Source organism: Pseudophryne corroboree, chromosome 2, assembly GCF_028390025.1.
Source record: "Pseudophryne corroboree isolate aPseCor3 chromosome 2, aPseCor3.hap2, whole genome shotgun sequence".
Taxonomy (NCBI): domain Eukaryota; kingdom Metazoa; phylum Chordata; class Amphibia; order Anura; family Myobatrachidae; genus Pseudophryne; species Pseudophryne corroboree.
Genome location: NC_086445.1, coordinates 237,337,834 through 237,358,973, shown reverse-complemented (window position 1 = coordinate 237,358,973; position 21,140 = coordinate 237,337,834). Strand labels below are relative to the sequence as shown.

At 44.2% G+C, this 21,140-nt stretch overlaps 1 protein-coding gene across 50 annotated transcripts in view; it reads right to left on the bottom strand.

Annotated features, from left to right (window-relative positions):
* Positions 1–18,515, bottom strand: part of NACA (nascent polypeptide associated complex subunit alpha) — a 79,305-nt gene extending 60,790 nt beyond the window's left edge. For 19 of the 50 annotated variants that reach the window (XM_063952488.1, XM_063952539.1, XM_063952501.1 and 16 more), the window contains exons 1-23: positions 18,408–18,515; positions 16,325–16,396; positions 14,843–14,992; positions 13,025–13,078; positions 10,688–10,756; positions 10,244–10,309; positions 9,609–9,671; positions 9,441–9,491; positions 8,995–9,060; positions 8,324–8,389; positions 8,121–8,177; positions 7,935–8,000; positions 7,754–7,819; positions 6,709–6,771; positions 6,438–6,503; positions 6,272–6,328; positions 6,128–6,187; positions 5,945–6,010; positions 5,149–5,211; positions 4,981–5,031; positions 4,392–4,457; positions 3,668–3,733; positions 3,487–3,552 (exon numbers count right to left, since the gene is read on the bottom strand). In XM_063952488.1, the coding sequence (XP_063808558.1) occupies positions 3,487–3,552; positions 3,668–3,733; positions 4,392–4,457; positions 4,981–5,031; positions 5,149–5,211; positions 5,945–6,010; positions 6,128–6,187; positions 6,272–6,328; positions 6,438–6,503; positions 6,709–6,771; positions 7,754–7,819; positions 7,935–8,000; positions 8,121–8,177; positions 8,324–8,389; positions 8,995–9,060; positions 9,441–9,491; positions 9,609–9,671; positions 10,244–10,309; positions 10,688–10,756; positions 13,025–13,078; positions 14,843–14,992; positions 16,325–16,394 (1,468 nt within the window). In that variant the 5' untranslated portion in view covers positions 16,395–16,396; positions 18,408–18,515. Of the gene's footprint in view, positions 1–3,486; positions 3,553–3,667; positions 3,734–4,391; positions 4,458–4,980; positions 5,032–5,148; positions 5,212–5,944; positions 6,011–6,127; positions 6,188–6,271; positions 6,329–6,437; positions 6,504–6,708; positions 6,772–7,753; positions 7,820–7,934; positions 8,001–8,120; positions 8,178–8,323; positions 8,390–8,994; positions 9,061–9,440; positions 9,492–9,608; positions 9,672–10,243; positions 10,310–10,687; positions 10,757–13,024; positions 13,079–14,842; positions 14,993–16,324; positions 16,397–18,361 lie in introns of all 50 variants that reach the window. The other 31 variants (XM_063952506.1, XM_063952525.1, XM_063952490.1 and 28 more) reach the window with 30 other exon arrangements.
* Positions 18,516–21,140: the final 2,625 nt, after the last annotated feature.

Genomic DNA, 21,140 nt, shown 5'->3' with positions numbered 1-21,140 from the left:
GCACCGATACCTGTTTTGGTTTCAGGAAGTCCCTGACCAGAGATGCTAATTCCTGGGCCTTCTCCACCGGGAGAAACACCTTCTTCTGTTCTGTGTCCAGAATCATGCCCAGGAAAAGCAGACGCGTCGTAGGAATCAGCTGCGACTTTGGAACATTCAGAATCCAGCCGTGCTGTTGCAACACTTCCTGAGAGAGTGCTACGCTGATCAACAACTGCTCTCTGGACCTCGCCTTTATGAGGAGATCGTCCAAGTAGGGGATAACTATAACTCCCTTCTTCCGAAGGAGTATCATCATTTCGGCCATTACCTTGGTAAATATCCTCGGTGCCGTGGACAGGCCAAACGGCAACGTCTGGAACTGGTAATGACGACAGTCCTGTACCACAAACCTGAGGTACTCCTGGTGAAGTGGGTAAATGGGGACATGCAAGTAAGCATCCTTGATGTCCAGCGGCACCATAAAATCCCCCTCTTCCAGGCTTGCAATAACCGCTCTGAGCGATTCCATTTTGAACTTGAATTTCTTTATATAAGTGTTCAAGGATTTTAAATTCAGAATGGGTCTCACCGAACCGTCCGGTTTCGGTACCACAAACATTGTGGAATAGTAACCCCTTCCCTGTTGAAGGAGGGGGACCCTGATAATCACTTGCTGGAGGTACAGCTTGTGAATTGCCGCCAGTACTACCTCCCTTTCCATGGGGGAAGCTGGCAAGGCTGATTTGAGGTAACGGCGGGGGGGATTCGCTTCAAATTCCAGCTTGTATCCCTGAGATACAATTTGTACAGCCCAGAGATCCACCTGTCAGCGAACCCACTGGTTGCTGAAGTTTCGGAGACGCGCCCCCACCGCACCTGGCTCCGCCTGTGGAGCCCCAACGTCATGCGGTGGACTTAGTGGAAGCAGGGGAGGACTTTTGTTCCTGGGAACTGGCTGCATGGTGCAGCTTCTTACCTCTACCCCTGCCTCTGGCAAGAAAGGATGCGCCCCTGACCCTCTTGCCTTTCTGAGAACGAAAGGACTGCATTTGATAATACGGTGCTTTCTTAGGCTGTGAGGAAACCTGAGGCAAGAAAGTCGACTTTCCAGCTGTCGCTGTGGACACGAGGTCCGATAGACCGTCCCCAAACAATTCCTCACCCTTATAAGGCAAAACCTCCATGTGTTTTTTAGAATCAGCATCTCCTGTCCATTGCAGAGTCCATAAGACCCTCCTGGCAGAAATGGACATAGCATTAATTCTAGAGCCCAGCAGGCAAATGTCCCTCTGAGCATCCCGCATATATAAGACGACGTCTTTTATATGGCCCAGGGTTAGCAAAACAGTATCCCTGTCGAGGGAATCTATGTCGTCTGACAGAGTATCTGTCCATGCTGCTACGGCACTACACATCCAGGCTGAAGCAATAGCAGGTCTCAGTAGAGTACCAGAGTGTGTATACACTGACTTCAGGATAGCTTCCTGCTTTCTATCCGCAGGCTCCTTTAGGGCGGCCGTATCCTGAGACGGCAGGGCCACCTTTTTAGATAAACGTGTCAGCGCCTTGTCCACCCTAGGGGATGTTTCCCAACTTAACCTGTCTGTTGGCGGGAAAGGGTACGCCATCAGTAACCTCTTAGAAATCACTAGTTTCTAATCAGGGGAACTCCACGCTTCTTCACATAATTCATTTAATTCATCAGATGGGGGAAAAGTCACTGGCTGCTTTTTCTCCCCAAACATATAAACACTCTTGGTATTAACAGGGTTAATCTCAGAAATGTGTAATACATCTTTCATTGCAATAATCATGTATCGGATGGCCTTGGTCATTTTAGACTGTAAATGTGCCTCATCATCGTCGACACTGGAGTCGGACTCCGTGTCGACATCGGTGTCAACCATCTGAGATAGAGGGCGTTTATGAGCCCCTGACGGTTTCTTAGTCACCTGGGCAGGCGCGGGCTGAGACCCCGGCTGTCCCAAGGCTGCAGCGTCATCAAACCTTTTATGTAAGGAGCTTACATTGTCATTTAAGACCTTCCACATATCCATCCAATCAGGTGTCGGCCCCGACGGGGGCGACACCACACTTATCTGCCCTTGCTCCGCCTCCACGTAATCCTCCTCATCAAACATGTCGACACAGCCGTACCGACACACCGCACACACACAGGAAATGCTCAGACTGAGGACAGGACCCCACAAAGTCCTTTGGGGAGACAGAGAGAGAGTATGCCAGCACACACCACAGCGCTATATAACACAGGGATTTTCACTTATAATAAGTGATTACCCAATAGCTGCCTTATATGTTTTATTTGCGCCTAAATTTATGTGCCCCCCCTCTCTTTTTTACCCTTCTTGTACCTGGATACTGCAGGGGAGAGCCTGGGGAGCTGCTTCCAGCGGAGCGGTGAAGAGAAAATGGCGCTGGTGTGCTGAGGAAGAAGGCCCCGCCCCCTCAGTGGCGGGCTTCTGTCCCGCTTTCTGTGTAAAAAAATGGCGGGTGGGTGTGTGTGTGTGTGTGTGTGTGTGTGTGTGTGTGTGTGTGTGTGTGTGTGTGTGTGTGTATAATATATATATATATATATATATATATATATATATATATACATACACACACACACATACATATATACACACATACATATATACACACATACATATATACACACATATACACATATACAGTGCCAGACTCTATATAAGTATTTTTATTGCCAAAAGGTACTTCAATTGCTGCCCAGGGCGCCCCCCCCCCAGCGCCCTGCACCCTACAGTGACCGGAGTGTGTAAGTGTGCTGGGAGCAATGGCGCACAGCTGCGGTGCTGTGCGCTACCTTAAATGAAGACAGGAGTCTTCTGCCGCCGATTTCGTCGTCTTCAAGCTTCTGTTCTTCTGGCTCTGCGAGGGGGACGGCGGCGCGGCTCCGGCAACGGACGATCGAGGACAGGTGCCAGTGTTCGAACCCTCTGGAGCTAATGGTGTCCAGTAGCCTAAGAAGCACAAGCTAGCTGCAAGCAGGTAGGTTTGCTTCTCTCCCCTTAGTCCCACGTAGCAGTGAGTCTGTTGCCAGCAGAAGCTCACTGAAAATAAAAAACCTAATAAATACTTTCTTTACTAGTAAGCTCAGGAGAGCCCACTAGGAGTACCCAGCTCTGGCCGGGCACAGATTCTAACCGAGGTCTGGAGGAGGGGCATAGAGGGAGGAACCAGTGCACACCAGATAGTACCTAATCTTTTCTTTAGAGTGCCCAGTCTCCTGCGGAGCCCGTCTATTCCCCATGGTCCTTACGGAGTTCCCAGCATCCACTAGGACGTCAGAGAAAATGAAAAGCAGAGAGTTTGTGGTTCTGATATCCATGGACAGGTTTATATGGAAGTTGAAACACTATAGTACTGTTCAGACATGTGCAGAAGCAAACTCTCGTTAATTATTGCAAATCAAAGATAATCTCAGTAATGGAGATTACCAAACCGCTCATGCAGCCACAATACCTGAGGCTTTGGAATCAGCAACAGGAGCTTTTGGGACATCAGTGGGTGGAGACTTTTTCTTTTGTGCTAAAATAAGTAAATATGCTCAGTGCATTGGTTTTCATGCACAGGCTCACTCATACACCTGCTACAGAAACATTCCTATCCCTAATTACATATATCACCAGCATGTTCTCTTTACCTGGAGCTTTGGAGTCAGCAGCAGGAACTTTAGGGACATCAGCAGGTGGAAGCTTTGCCTTTGTGGCTAAATTAAACATATAAATAGGTTTACCATGATGCACCACACATGGTTTCCGTATTTACCTGAATTCGAAATACATAACCAATAGAGTAAGTCCCAATAAAGAACATGTAATAAGATTACCTGGAGCTTTGGAAACAGCACCAGGGACATCAGTGGGTTGGGGCTGTGTCTTAGGAGCAAAAGGGGCAGTACGGATGGTGTAATGGTTAGCATTACTGCCTCACAGCACTGAGGTCATGGGTTCAGTTCCCACCATGGCCCCTAACTGTGCGGAGTTTGTATATTCTCCCCGTACTTGCGTGGGTTTCCTACGGGTGCTCCAGTTTCCTCCCACAACCCAAAAATATACTGGTAGGTCAACTGGCTCCCAACAAAAATTTAACCCTAGTGTGTGTGTACATGTGGTAGGTAAAATATAGATAGTAAGCTCCACTGGGGCAGGGACTGATGTGATGGCCAAATATTCTCTGTAAAGCACTATGGAATGTGTGCGCAATATAAAAAAACTGGTAATACAGGAAATTAAATAGGTTCATAGTTTGGCATCATACAACTTTGGATTCTATAGCAATATAATGTGTGGGTGCTAATGCCATGTGGCAGTGTCACAGATTAAGTTTTGTAACCAAGATCATGAGTACATCCACACAGGCAATACCTGGAGTTACTGCAGCAGCAGGTGGGTTTGTAAGGACGTCAGCGGGAGGGATCTCTATCTTTGCTGCTAAACAAAGAAATACTATACTTGGCTTATGTAGAGCAAACTACTATACTCCAACAAAATTAGAATAAATGGTTATGTAAAATCAGAGTTGGACACAAAATGCTGGCGGTCAGGAACCAGACAGAACCCCGACTGTCACAGCGCTAAAGGATCCCGGTGAGTATTCTAAACCTAACCCACTCCTCCTGCAGCCTAACCTTAACCACTCCCTTTGCCCAGCTAACCCTTGTCCTAGTGCCTAACTCCAAATCTAACCCTCACTGTCGGGATCCATTGGGAATCAGCAAGATCTTTGCCATGCCTATGACACTATACTGGGAGATAGTTGTATCACAACACTATCATGACACAGTAACCCGTATGATAGCGCCTACCAAAAGGTCTATTCTGTCAGATCACTTGGAGCTTTTTACTGTGAGAAGAAATGATGCACTGAAACGTGTGTCTAGGCTCTGACTCTAGACTGGGTATAAACTGCACCACAATGGTAGTGTGCCATTCACAACAGACATGCAAGCAATACCTGCACTGTCAGGAACAGGGACATCAGTGGGTAGGGTCTTTGCCTCTGGAGCTAAATAATAATAAACAGGCTCACGGTGTTGACAACATCATTGAAGCATTCTGCATTATAATATATTGAACATGAATGGCAGACACTGCAAACTGGTCAGGGCCATGCAGTAAATACCTGGAGCTTTGGAATCCATAACGGGCACTGCAGGATTATCAGTAAGGGGCCGTTTCTTTGCAGCTAAAGTAAAAATGAATAAACTCACTTTGTGGACACCATGCGGGACAATAAACCAGGTTTGGCCCTGTATTTATTGATGTATGATGGACTTTTTACAGGTAAGTAGCTACAAATGTCAGCATGTGGGAAAGTGGTGTTAACACCATGAGGGGCAAATTTATTAAGCCTGGTGAAGTGATAAAGTGGAAGGACCAGCCAGTCAACTCCTAACTGTCATTTTTCAAACTCAGACTGTGACGTGAAAATTAGGATCTGATTGGCTGATGCTTATCACCTTCCACTTTATCACTTCACCAGGCTTACTAAATCTGCCCCTGAGTATGGGATCGCTGTCTGACCATACTGGTTACGCCAGAGGGTATTAGGTTGGTAGTCTGAGTGCTAAACTGCTGCATCGGTCTTATTTGACAGCGCAACTGTTGAGCACCCTCATATATAGACAGGCACCTTTTTAGATCAGGTTGTTTAGCCAGGCTCGCTTACCAGAATCATTGTCCAATTTGGCCACATGAACAAATCCAAACACAGATGATTGAGCTTCCCATTATAAAGAGTAGCAGCAAAAATGAAAAAGCAGAGTTTGTGGTTCTGATATCCATGGACAGGTTTATATGGAAGTTGAAACACTATAGTACAGTTCAGACATGTGCAGAAGCAAACTCTCGTTAATTAATGCAAATCAAAGATAATCTCAGTAATGGAGATTACCAAACCGCTCATGCAGCCACAATACCTGAGGCTTTGGAATCCGCTACAGGAGCTTTAGGGACATCAGTGGGTGGAGACTTTTTCTTTTGAGCTAAAATAAGTACATAAACTCAGTGTGTGGATTGTCATGCATGGGCTCACTCATACATCTGCTACAGTAATATAATCTTATCCCTAATTACATATATCACCAGTATGCTCTCAGTACCTGCAGCTTTGGAGTCTGCAGCAGGAACTTTAGGGACATCAGCAACTGAAAGCTTTGGGGCTAAATCAAATATAAGTTATCATGAAGCTCTATACATTGTTTCTGTATCTATCATTGATTTAGGAATAAAAGTAATCACATTACCTGGAGCTTCAGAAACAGCACCAGGGACATCAGTGGGTGGGAGTTGTGTCTTAGGAGCTAAAGAAAAGTAAAGATGCTCATTGTTTATTGCACCACACAACCACTGTTTCCACTACAATATTGCGGATAGGTGCCAATGCCACAAGTAGATCCATACAGGCAATACCTGAAGCTATAGAAGCAGTAGTAGGGCTTGTGGAGACCTCAGAGGGAGGGCTTTCTGTCTTTGGGGCTAAATAAAAAGAGCATTTACTCCGTGTATATAGACCACACACTCACAAATGTACTCTAGTAGATGAATATAAGTGGTTACTTAAAAATGTCATATGTATTAGTATAGGAAACAGGGCTTTTTTAAATCAAAATAGTAAACAAAAATGTATGGTAAGCAGACACTGCAAACTGGCACATTAGATTTAGGGCCATGCAGTCAATACCTGGAGCTTTGGAATCCATAACTAGCACTGCAGGTTCATCAGTAGACGGCTGCACCTTTGGAGCTAAATAAAAATAAATAAGCTCACTCTGCACAAAACCAAGTTTAACATTTTTTTGTATGGATGTATGACAGACTCTTTAGAAGAAAGTGGCCATAAATCTCCACATAAGTGGACTGGTGATCTCATGTAGTCAGAAGAGACTGTCACCTGAGCGTGGAAGCACTGACTGACCACACTATGGGGTATATTGACTAAAGTGCAGGTAGGAGATCTTGGCCACAGCCACCAGATGCTAGGCATTATCTTTTAGAACAGTGGATTCCAAACTTCAAGGACCCCAACCGTATACATTTTCCAGGTCACCTAGAATTCATTACTCACCAACACATTTTAAAAGACCCACAGGTGGAGGAGATTATTTCACGTGTGATTCTGTGAGGAGACCTGGAAAACATGAACTGTTGGGGGTTCTTGAGGACTGAGTTTGGGAACACTGCTCTACAAGGTGCTAGATAACTAAGTAGAATCTGATTGGTTGTTATGGGCAACATCTCCATTTCTAAAAACCTGCACTTTAGTAAATATACCCCCAGTTGCGTTCCATGGGTTTAGGTTGTTTGGTCTGAGTGCCAAACGACTGCATTTAACCAATATAGCTGCACAACTGTAAATGAGCCCGATTGCCCATGTATGGGCATTGTTAGATCAGGTTGTTTGGCCTGATTAACCTACAAGAAGAACGGTTTCCAATTCTGTCACACACACACATACTCAAATTGGGCACATCGCAGACATGCCCTCCTGGCGGGACTAGGCGATCCGACGCCTAGCCCCGCTACGTGAGTGCACAGAGACGCTCCCATTCTAGTGAAAGGGGCGCATCACAGAGACACGCGTGGCCCAGACGCTGAGGTGGGTGCGCCCAGGCACAGACGGAGCCACAATTAGCGTGCCTCTAGCTGTACTAACATTTGCTGCAAGCGGTCATCTTACAGTTATGAAAATTAGCTGCAAGAATGGAAAACAGGATCTGTGTCAATACCTGAGGCTTTGAAATCGTCAACAGGGGATTTTGGGACATCAGTGGGTGAAGACTTTTTCTTTTGAGCTAAAATAAGTAAATACGCTCAGTGCATTGGTTTTCATGCACAGGCTCACTCATACACCTGCTACAGTAACATTCCTATCCCTAATTACATATATCACCAACATGTTCTCTGTACCTGGAGCTTTGGAGTCAGCAGAAGGAACTTTAGGGACATCAGCAGGTGGAAGCTTTGCCTTTGTGGCTAAATTAAACATATAAATAGGTTTACCATGATGCACCACACATGGTTTCCGTATTTAACTGAATTGGGAATACATAACCAATAGAGTAAGTTCCAATAAAGAACATGTAATAAGATTACCTGGAGCTTTGGAAACAGCACCAGGGACATCAGTGGGTTGGGGCGGTGTCTTAGCAGCTAAAGGAAATTAAATAGGTTCATAGTTTGGCATCATACTACTTTGGCTTCTATAGCAATATAATGTGTGGGTGCTAATGCCATGTGGCAGTGACACAGATTAAGTTTTGTAACCAAGATCATGAATACATCCACACAGGCAATACCTGGAGTTACTGCAGCAGCAGGTGGGTTTGTAAGGACGTCAGCGGGAGGGATCTCTATCTTTGCTGCTAAACAAAGAAATACTATACTTGGCTTATGCAGAGCAAACTACTATATTTCAACAAAATGAGAATAAATGGTTATGTAAAATCAGAGTTGGGCACAAAATGCCGGCAGTCAGGAACCAGACAGAATCCTGACGATCACATCGCTAAAGGATCCCGGTGAGTATTCAAAACCTAACCCACTCCTCCTGCAGTCTAACCTTAACCACTCCCTTTGCCCAGCTAACCCTTACCCTTGCCCTAGTGCCTAACTCCAAATCTAACCCTAACCCTCACTGCCGGGATCCATTGGGATTCTGCTGTCGGGACCCTGACTACATCCCATAAAATCTAACAATGAAACTATATGGGAAACATGTTTGTTACATTTCCGGATGAATTCCAGCACCTAAGGACATTACCTCTAGTTACAGGTGTTAGCAGCTCCCATCATGTGTTTATGAATTAAGCATGCTCAAGCAGTCAACACAGAGGTCTAAGCTTAATAATAGCCACCTCCATTATATGATCCCCTCAGCTTCTATTACAGAATATATGTTCTCTAAACTGGTACAACATGCTAGCACGCAGTTTAAGAATTCCCTATTAAAACCATGCAGGTATGATACCTGGAGCCTTGGAATCAGCAACAGGTAATACAGGGACATCAGTTTGTAAAGGCTGTGTCTTTGGAGCTACGGTTAAATAAATAATCTCATTAGGAAAAAACAGAATCAGACGTGCCAGTGTCTCATATACAACAATAAATAAATATGCCAGTTTTCCCATAAAGCAATAGAATTATACCAAATCATCAAATTATGCATTGGAATCAGCAACATCTTTGCCATGCCTATGACACTATACTGGGAGATTGTTGTATCAGAACATTATCATGACACAGTAACCCGTATGATAGCGCCTACCAAAAGGTCTATTCTGTCAGATCACTTGGAGATTTTTACTGTGAGAAGAAATGATGCACTGAAACGTGTGTCTAGGCTCTGACTCTAGACTGGGTATAAACTGCACCACAATGGTAGTGTGCTATTCACAACAGACATGCAAGCAATACCTGCACTGTCAGGAACAGGGACATCAGTGGGTAGGGTCTTTGCCTCTGGAGCTAAATAATAATAAACAGGCTTACGGTGTTGACAACATCATTGAAGCATTCTGCATTATAATATATTGAACATGAATGGCAGACACTGCAAACTGGTTAGGGCCATGCAGTAAATACCTGGAGCTTTAGAATCCATAACGGGCACTGCAGGATTATCAGTAAGGGGCCGTTTCTTTGCAGCTAAAGCAAAAATGAATAAACTCACTTTGTGGATACCATGCAGGACATGACACTGTATTTATTGAAGCATGATGGAATCTTTACAAGTAAGCACTACAAATGTCAGCATATGGAAAACTTGTTAAATGACACGAGTATATGATCGCTGGTGGCACCAGTTGGTAGTCTGAGTGCCAAACTGCTGCACTGGCCTGATTTGACTGCACAACTGTTCTGCAACCTCATATACAGGCACCTTTACACATCAGGTTGTTTAGCCAGGATAGCTTACCAGAATCATTGTCCAATTTGGCCACATGAATGTGTTCAAATTGGACAGATCCAAACATTTGTTGAGGCTGCAGAATACCACACTGATGATTGAGCTTCCCATTATGAAGAGTAGCAGCAAGAATTAACAAAAAAAAAAGTTTTATGGTTCAAGGCTCTATGGACAGGTTCAGTTGGAAGTTCAAATACTGTAGTACAGTTCAGACATGTGCAGAAGCCAACTCTAATTAATATATGCAAACCAAAGATAACGGATGATCTAAGTAATGAAGATTACCAAACCGCTCATGCAGCCACAATACCTGAGGCTTTGGAATCAGCAACAGGAGCTTTTGGGACATCAGTGGGTGGAGGCTTTTTCTTATGTGCTACAATAAGTAAATAAGCTCAGTGTGTTGGTTTTCATGCACAGGCTCACTCATACGGGTGGCACTTGATATGTCGGCTTTCGTGGATACCGGTGCTCAGCATACTGGCGCTGGAATCCCGACAGCCAGCATAGCGACAACTATTTTCTCTCTTGGGGTGTCCACGACACCCCTGGAGGAGCGCGCCACAGAGCCGGCTGCGTGGCGAGCCCGCAAGGGGCTCTTTTGCACTCGTCCTGCTGCCGGTATAATGGCGCCGGCATGCTGGGCAACGGGATCCCGAGCGCCGGCATACCGTAGTAGACCCCACTCATACACCTGCTACAGTAATATAATCTTATCCCTAATTATATATAACACATAGCATGTTCTCCGTACCAGGAGCTTTGGAGTCAGCTACAGGAAGTTTACGGGCATCAGCAGGCGGAGGCGGCTTTGTCTCTGGGGCTAAATTAAATACATGAATATTTATACCAACACATTCCACGCATGGATTCTGTGTTTATCACTAATTTGAGAACAAAAGATAGGGAACCGGACAGGTATCTCAGTACCTGGAGCTTCAGTAGGTGGGGACTTTGTCTTAGGAACTTAAATGAAAAAAATAAATTAATAGAAGTAGAGAGACTCATTGTATTGAAACATATATATATATATAGTCTATTTCCAGAAACATCTTTTTGGATTAGATGAAATATTTTAGATGGCAACTAGATACGACTAGTTTACTCTGGGCCATGTGGTCAATACCTTGAGCATTAGAAAGAATAGGCTCTGCTGGAGTCACAGTGGCTGGGAGCTCTGTCTGAAGAGCTTAAAAAGAAACATGCTAAATAGTGGCCTTAGTGCTTGAAAGGTAACACCAATGTAAACAGATTATTACCACACTTCACCTATGGTTATGTACACAAGGACGTTTTGGATAACTGACCCTGTTTATTCAGCGTACTGCTCTGTATCTAGAAACACAAGATATTACATGTTCTACATTAGGTGCTTTTTAACTCCTATACGTGCACAGTATAAAGACACTATGAGGCATATTCAATTACTCGCCGTGTTTACCTTGGTAAATCAGGCAACGAGTTTAGTGCCCAAAGCTATTCAGTTTATTCTGCATGGTATCCCATAGATTCAGCATAAAGTGCTGGAAACTGTAGGTTTTCACGTGCCTTAAAAACACCAGAGGGTGCATTTACTATGGATTTTTCCTCATCACACCTGAGGCTGTCAGGAAAAGTCTGTGTTAAGTGCAACCCTGTGGCTAATTGAATCTGAACCCGTCTTAATAGAGCAGACTTTAAATTCAACATCATTCCATCCACCCATGTCCAGAAGTATTTATGCAACTGTTGATTACCTTACAAAACAGGCATAACGCTGTAAAATAGCTCTAGTACATGTTGAGAAAAAGATAGTTTGGAGCTTGATGTACATCGTGTACTCTGTTAAGTAAACCCTTAGTTGTTCTGAAGAATATAACCAAAGCAACTGCAGTTTTCATTAGTAACTAAAAAGTGGAGAAACAGGGTGGCTGTTTTAAAACAAATTATTATTATATTTATTCAACTCTTTATATGCTATGACTACAGGGACGGCGCAGAGTGCTAAAAAAAAAAAAAAAAAACTAGTGTTTTTATTCAAAGTGTCTAATACCAGTGCTAATGCCTAACTGTGCTTTTGCATTTTCCATTTTTAATTACTACTATTTAGATTTCATTGTAAGTAATAAGTAGGACTAATGCTTAACATTAACTTGTTATTCTAATTTTCAATTTAATCTGAGAGTACAAAAAAAATAAAAGAAGACAAAAAAATAACTGGTTTAAGCAAACCTTAGGGCAGGCATGTCCAAACTGCGGCCCTCCAGCAGTTGTGAAACTACATATCCTAGCATGCCCTGACACAGTTTTGCTGTCAGAGTGCTAAAGCTGTGCAGGGCATGCTGGGATGTATAGTTTCTCAACAGCTGGAGGGCCGCAGTTTGGACATGCCTGCCCTAGGGGGAATTCAGTTGTTTTAGTGTATTGGGCACCTTTCGGAACAATGCAATTGTTGTTTCGATCAGCCATGCATTACTCTTCACAAGCCCAAATGCATTGGGTTTAACTGCGAAACACGGCTAAACAGGTCTAAAATTCTGGTTAGGGCTCCCAAACTACCATTTTGGCGCCCAAAACACACATTTTACTCTACATCACAGGGGTCTGCAAGAAGAAATATGTCTCCCACTGCTAATGGGCGCCTGATCGGAGAAATGACCAAATTGCTCCATTGGTTAACCATTAAAACCACTGAATTCCCCCCCAAAATGTGTTGACTGTGCGCTATGTCTGTCCTTTACCGATTAGGAGGTAGGTGCTTCTAACTAACACAGACACTGAAAGCATGGTAGAAATGCTGAAATAAAGGAAAATGTTTTACTAATGGCACTCAAATGTAGAGCAAATCGAGACAATCCACTGTGGTCTTGACAGCCAGACATTAATTTGAAGGTTGCTACTGAGTAGAACAGATTAACCAGCTCCAATCTATATACAGGATAATGGAGACGAAGCACCAGCATACTAAATTTTCAAAGCAAAATAAATAAATAAAAATCTTTATGTAGACACTATACAACTAAAAAGCCAAGCTCCTCCCTACAACATGTTAGAGCCTTACTAGACACAGCACACCATTAGTGGGGGATGCAGAACACTGCAGTTGGCATACCTGGAGGTTGTGGTTCAGAGAGTGCAGGAGGACCGGTAGCTGGGGGTATAACGTCTAAAGTCGAACAGAGTGACAAATATAGTACATAATGTAAAACTATGCTTACATTCCAACGTAAAGTAAAAAGACGTGGTTTACATGTGTTTCTTGTACTCCATGAATATGACTGGCAGGCATTATTTCTTTCTACAGACTTGTCATTAGATCAGTTAATGTAAATCAGTGTGACTGAAAACAAGTTATAGCGAGAAATTTGACGCTATACATTATAGGTATCAAAAGTCTTAAGGAAAAAAAAAAAAGCAACGGATTGTATAAATATATGATTTCAACTTAAAAAAAACCAAGACTTAATATGTCTTTTTTTAGGATGCGTAAGGAAAAAAAAAAAGCAACGGATTGTATAAATATATGATTTCAACTTAAAAAAAACCAAGACTTAATATGTCTTTTTTTAGGATGCGAGTTCAACAGTATTTTAAGTGTGGAAAAGATAAATCTGTAAAGCAAATATAACAGTAGGACGTGAAATGAAAAAAGCAGACTTCCACTGAACTAGACTGCAAGCACTGTGACGTTTCCTGAATCTGCCTGCTAAGATTATTGGTAACCTATAGACCGATATCATTTAAAAACAGGAAAAAGCCAAAGCTTAAAACCAGTCACAAAAGATTGTGATCAGTAGACCGTGCAGTACAGGAAAAACTTCAATTGATGTCCTAACTCAGCACTTTCCCATAAGCAGATTAACAGACACGGGTGGAGTCAACCTCACAATGCTTAGAGAAGAAGGCAGTCAGAATTACATTTTGCCTTATGAATAAAGATACAAAAAGATGGAAGATACAGGTCAATTCAGTAAGAGCAATATGCGAGTGCTAGCCTCATACAGAGATCTGTGGAATATCACACAGAAACCTATAACAGCTCTGCGTGTAACACTTGTTTTCCATGCACCAGGACTAAAACATAGTAGTGACCATCTTCCAGCTAATTTCCTAATAAACAGGGAACCAAACTACTGACCTGGCAACTACTATTTATGCAAGGTTGACGGATGCAGTGTTTTTTTTTATTTTTTTTTATTTTTAAGACCGAAAAAAACACTATGGGCTCGATTCAATACAATGGTGAGTTGAATGGCGCTGGGAATTAGCTCCCGGGGCTATTCAATACAGCGCACTGGTAAGTCGGAGAACGCCTTTCTCCCGGCCTAAACAGGGGTGTTTCGTCGGGAGAACCTGCATTCTCTGACTTGCGCCGGTGCGATGCTGTGTCCATCACACTAAGGGCAGAGCAGAAATCTGGGAGTGTGAGAAGAAATCCCATCATCGGGTGTCACAGCGCACTGTACTGAATAGTCCCGGGAGATAATTCCCAATGCTATTCAACTCACATTGAATCGAGCCCTATTACGTTTACTTGGATATTAGCACAAGTTGGTTATTAAACTTTGAAATCCATGGGACACCATCCCTGCCTTGACTGAAGAGAATTCCGAGGTAGGACCATTGCAAGTAAATTGATTTGGTCACTGAAAGCTGGTGAGAACTGACCAGCTTATTTCCATGGGGAAGAGAGATCATTATTTTATAGCCACATGAAAATGAACATAACAAGGGCTTTAAGTATTTGTAGTGCAATATCTAGGTTTATTGCAGTCAAAAGCGTTAGATTCATACCGACCAGCGACTAAGTCAGTTTTTTTTTCCTGATTGTGTGAGGTTGACAAATTACACGCAAATCATATAAACTTTAATCATTTCATTCTTTAAAACGGGCCTACTTATTCTGTGCTGTGCATGGTTAGAGACCTACCTGAGGGCTCCAGAGAGGCTCCAGTGTGTGCCGCCTCCGTCTGAGAAGCCTCACTAGCCACTTCTAGGTTCTGAGTGACAGTCGCCGTAGCTGCCGCTGCCAATTCAGTGGGTGCAGCAGCCTCCTCCCCAGAGCTCGAGGGAGAAGTTGCTGTAATAGCAGCAGCAGATGAATAATTGTGACTTACAAACACTGCTTATTACTCCCACAACCACATGCTTCTAAACATACTCAAGCCTTTACAGTTAATAAAACGGTGAAACGTAAAGTGCAAGCTTTGCAAAGTGCGAGCTGGAAGGAAAAGAAAAAACCCAAAACATTCTCATTAACTTCTGTCCTGTATCAGGTTTATCACAGAAAGCCCCTATTATATAGCACATTAAGTCTATTATACTGCCAGATCGCAGCAATATTTGCAAGTTTCAGTTTTCAACCTATATAAAAATGTGTTGCCTAGGACAAATGGGTCCCATCCAGTATCCAGTCAGCAGCACAAAGTGGAATACAAATGCTGGCAAAAGCAACAGTCCGTTTATATTGATAAAAAATAAAGATGATTAAGGACAATCTGTAAACGACAGCTAAGATAAAATGTTGTAGTATGCTAAGGCACTTTTTTTTTTTTTTTTTTAAGACAATGGGGTCGATTCAATTCAGCGACTGTTGAATAGCGCCGGGAGTTAGCTCCCGTTGCTATTCAATTCAGCTCAAGTTAAGTCGGCGAAGGCCCGTTCTCGCGGACTTAACAGGCTGAATTGTCGGGAGAACGGGCATTCTCCGACTTAAACTTCCCGCCGCGATGCCGATTCCCGACAGAATCAGTCTTGCGCCGCCCGCGCTGCAGCACTTTTGTCAGATTTCCCCTCTCATCCCCCGGGGGGTGAGAGAAGAATTCCCGACAATTGGTGTCACTTGTCGCTGTATTGAATAGCACCGGGAGCTAACTCCTGGCGCTATTAAACTGTCGCTGAATTGAATCGACCCCAATGTGATTTTGTACAAGCACAACTTGCGAATTATTGCCACAGACAAGTTCCACAAATAGACTACCCCCCAGTACACACCAATTGTGCATATACTGCTTCAACAGAACTCCACCAAAAGTGGAAACAAGCAGCAGGCAAAGTGCAGTGAGTTACAAGCCACCAAAACAAGGGAAAAAAGGTTAAAAAAAAGAAAGAAAAAAATTGCCCTAAACAAAGCCATGTGGATGTGAAACGTAAGCTCACAATACAGACAGCATTACTGTGTTATTGTGTCACAGCACCAACGTGTACTCATCACACATCTGCAGTTTTCCCACATTCATCACAGCCACTTCATTATCAAATGTACAGTAATTGCCATGTATAAAAAGACAGCGAACACCATATCTGGCATTCCTACTGAATGGAAACAGCTTTCAGATGGTTATAGGAGTGGATGCTCGATGAATGATTTGAGGAAAAGGAGCTAGAACATGCCGTAGACTCAAGCACATACCCGTCTCAACTTGAGGGTGGTGGAGTTCTTGTTCCGCAACTGGGACGGTCTCTGTGGCTTCACCAGGCATTTCTAAGAAGAAGAAATAAATAATGCACTTAACTTAATCACATTTCAGCTATAAACACAATACATTGCAGTACATGTAAAGTAGTTTTATGTTTGCTTTTAACAAAATGAGGGGAATTCAATTATAGGTGAAGGGTGCGAATTGCCTGAATCTCTTTTTCGCCTGCGATGTGTGAACACTTGTGTGAGATCTAACTGCTGTAAAGCGAATCAGCCAGGGCATGTCTTTGCGTGGAATTGAATTCCCAATGTATTATCATACCAAAATGTGTGGACAGTGGCGTACACTACATATAAAGTTACTGCTTTAGGATCAGCTTACATGCAGGTTCCAAGCTCATACCCTACAGTATACAATGAACTTAACAGTTCAGTTATAAATACCAGTCAACAAGGAAATTTGGCACATATCAATCTATTCCATTATCATGCATGTTTAAGTACATTAAGGCAAAAGTAAGCAATATACAGTTATGGAATTGTTTTAAGCAAGGAGTAGGACTACAATGTAAACCCAGTTTAGACATTTTACATTTTTGAAGACTAATGCTGGGTACACACCAGCGATTATCGAATCAATGTGCACACGTACACAGAGTCATTTTTAGCTCAGTGGGAAGAATTCAATTGTTATCACTGGCAGCTTTATCATCCTGACGCAGCTATTCAATTGTTGCTCCTGTTGGGCACGACCAGCATTTCAACTCGCCCCCCCGCCCTGAGGGTGGAGAGCTGAAATGTGCGAAAAGTGACCAGTTTGGAAGCCCAAACGACACTGTGATCGTGTCCATTAGTTTAGTCGCTTTACAAGGCTAAACCAGACACTAATGGGCACGATAAACAGCATCAATTGAATATCTCCCCCGCAATCTCCTGTCACTTTAGATGGGAGATTAGGTGGTAGTAACAATTTAATTCCCCCCAGTGTGTGCCGTTTTCAGATGTCTCCATTGGATTAGGAGGTCAAGAGCGAGAGTGTGCACAGCACATCAGATCCCGGCCTCATCGTTATATGAACCATTTTAACGCCCCTGCATATACACTATACAATTATCAGGCCAAACATACAATTATAGTCTATACCCTACTTAACTTGCAAGGAGGAAAGTAACATCATAAACAAAATACTACTCAGTCACATCAGTATTATCTCCCTCACTCAAGTCACTATGGGGTCAATTCTATTCAGTGACAGTTGAACAGCGCCGGGAGTTAGCTCCCGTCGCTATTCTATTCAGCTCATGTTAAGTCGGCGAAGGCCCGTTCTCGCTGACTTAACAGGTTGAATTGTCGGGAGAACGGGCATTCTCCGACTTAACTCGCCACCGCGATGCTGATTCCTGACAGAATAAGCCTCGTGCTGCAGCACTTTTGTCGGATTTCCTCTCTCATCCCCCGGGGGTGATAGAAGAATTCCCAACAATTGGTGTCACTTGGCGCTGTATTGAATAGTGCCGGGAGTTATTCAACTGTCACTGAATAGAATTGAACAAGGTCCACAACTCAGTTATTAGATCAGGAGACCACATCCCACAGCCATGAGATCTGATCCCGCACAGCTACGAGTTAAGATCCCTCCCTGGATCGGGCACAACTATGAGATCCCATAGAATGGAGCTACAGTATGAGGAGACCGCAGCCAGGTGCTACTATATATACTTATACCGAGAAGAACGAGCTACAGGGGCACTACGCTGGTCCCGCACTGAGAGGAATGCGGTGGAAAGAGGCGGCACAGCCGGTGCAGACACTGCGGGAGCGCAGGCCACAGGCGGTACCGCTATGCCCCGCATGTGACAGCAACAAGTGCTGCTCCAGCCCTGACCCCTCACTCCCCATACAGCACAGGCTGCCGGCCGCTTCCTTGCCTGCTACACCTCAGCCGGAGCCCGCTGCCCGACCAGACAGTGACCACCCCGCACAGAACCCCTCTCCCTGCCCCCGGCTGCCGTCTGTGCGGTCATTTACTTTACTAATCCTTGGGATGGCGACGGATGCAGAACGGGACACTTACTGCTGGAAGAGTTCAGTTCCAAGATGGCGGAAAAAAGAACGCCCAGGGCCGAGTGCTTCCGGAATGTCGCGGCGTGTTAAGTATGTTCTTCCGGGTAGGAAACCGGCTGGTGCGACACCTGCTGCCTGTCATCACGGTTGTGTCTATGTTTATGTTCCCTTCGTGATCAGGAAGTGACAGCACGAGAGGGCAGTAAAAAAACTTCCGCCCTTACAGCACCTAAATGTTGAATCCATTCTCCATTCGTTTGATGTTATTAAGATTTATCCATGCACCACTGGATCCTCGCCCCGCTTCGCTTTATTCCAAATAAATTGTGACATGGACCCAGGGGCTTATAGGAAAGGTCCTCTCCAGGAAAGGAAACTAGACGCTACCCTGCCATCACCGCACGGGAGGCGGGGGCGAGTCATCCCTGTGTACAGCATGTGGCTGCAGCTGTCCTGCTCCCAGACTCCGCTCCACGCTGCTCCTGGGTGTAGGATGTGTAATATATATATACACTGTATACTGTACTGTGTGTGTGCTGACTGTGCACATGGCAGCGGTGAGAATATATGTTGCCTAGCAATATACAAATATAACCAGAATGATAACAATCGGGGCACCAGGGATCCTGCTGCAGTTCTATTATGTAGTTCTTATATGATATGTGTAATTGATGCATGTGACTAGTGTATAATCCAGGAATATATCACATTACAAATATCCAGAACATTACAGAAATTTAATTTGTATTCTCAAAAAACAATGGTGGGAATCCAATTACATGCGGATTTATATTGTAGCAATGCTGACTCATGGATTTTTAGTTCACAGCTCTAGATGACAGCGGGGAGAAATGCGAGTCCTGCACTGGACAGTGCTGCGAGGGGGTATGATTACAGGTGCCGTTGCCGCCGTTTACACACCGCTCCAAAGGCAACTCTCATCCTTTGCGGGGAATAGGATTGCTCCTAATGTCTGGTGCAAACCAGACAAATGGTGGTCCTATGTGGTAATGTATGCACGTTAGCACATTATAGTGTTGTGTTTCGGCATCCACTCCTGACACACCCAGTGAATCACAGGGACTACGCCCAGACATAGGATGAATGCTTGCATAGAGTACTGTAAACAATTCATTTGTAGATGTCAGACACTTTTAAACCATGAATATTGTTTATGGCTCAATTATCTTTTGATTATCCTTAAAATACTAATTCATACAAAACTAAAGTAATAGAAAATTGTGTAAGCAAATGGGCTCAACAAGGCTAATCATGGAAAATACTATCATTTCATTTATAGCTAATTGTGGCAAAGAATCAGAATTTTTTTTATTTTTTTTATTTATACATATAATAAAACTGCACGAGTTGTGTTTTTTTTGAGCAGTATACTTCTATGGACTGTTTATGAATTATGGAGACAAAAAAATATGTTCTCATTATTTTTGTCTGTTTATTAAGACAGGTTCTCAAATGCGGTCCTCCAGGCACCCCAGCAACGTGACTGCGGTGCTAATTAAGTCACCTGTTGCCAAGCATGGATAAACGTAAATCCTGGAATGTTGAGGTGCCTTAAGGACTGCATTAAAACATCACACAAAAACTACTGGATGAATTTGGATTGTTTTTCACTATTGTATAGCTTAATGACCTAGAAAGAAACGAAAGTAAGTTTGATCTCAATGTGACATCAGGGAGAGGCACAATAAAGGAAAAACCAGACCATTGACACTCTGCACACGGAAAGTTGGTGTTCCGGTCATGCTTCTGCGGAACTTGACTATGCCCAAGTTATGCAATGGAACCCGACTTATAGGCCCTACACACTGGCCGATTTGTTTGAAAGATATGAACGATCTCGTTCATAAATGAACGAGAACTCGTTCATATCTTTCAGTGTGGAGGCTCCAGCGATGAACGATGCGCGGCCCCGCGTTCGTTCATCGCTGGTCCCCCGTCGGCTGTGCATGCAGGCCAATATGGACGATCTCGTCCATATTTACCTGCACTTCAATGGAGCCGCGTGACGGGAGGAGTGAAGAAACTTCGGTCCCCCCGCCGCCGGGTCGCTTGTCGGCCGTATCCGCCGTCGGGCAGCTCGGCGGCGGATCGGCCAGTGTGTAGGGCCCTTTAAAGTGACTGCTCTGCAGAGGAACTTAATTGAGGCAGAGATGCTAACAGTATGTGGAGCAGGTAAGACTGTGTTTATACCGCGTATCCCCCAAATTTTCCTTTTTAATTCAAGCACCTGCAACTTCCTGTAAGCATCTGCTTCACTATGACGATCAACAGGTTGCAGGGGCAAACACTCAGGGCAGCAGGCGTAGATCTCAGGACCAGCTGCTTCTCCCATGGGCGGCTTTATGTGGCTTTCCCACGAGTTAGGGCTGTAAGACACGCGCCGGTTTTTCCAGGATGGCAAAAAGCTGTCCGGCTTTTTGCCATCCGGGAGGGTCTTTCACACACAACGGCTTTGAGCCGTGTGTAATGCTGTGCGCATGAGCAGCATTATACACGGCTTGAAAAAAAACCGTTGTGTGTGAAAGCTCCCCTTCACACACACGGTCCACTGCCTTCAAAGAAGGCACGACCCGACAGCCGGACCTTCCAGTGGATATTTCCGGCTGTAACCCAGCAGCCGGGCCGTGCAGTGTGAAAGGACCCTACCCTTTGCACTGTTCATCACAATACCGGCACGGGAAAAAGCCATCCGGCTTTTTCCCGGCCAGCAAAAGCCGGCGCG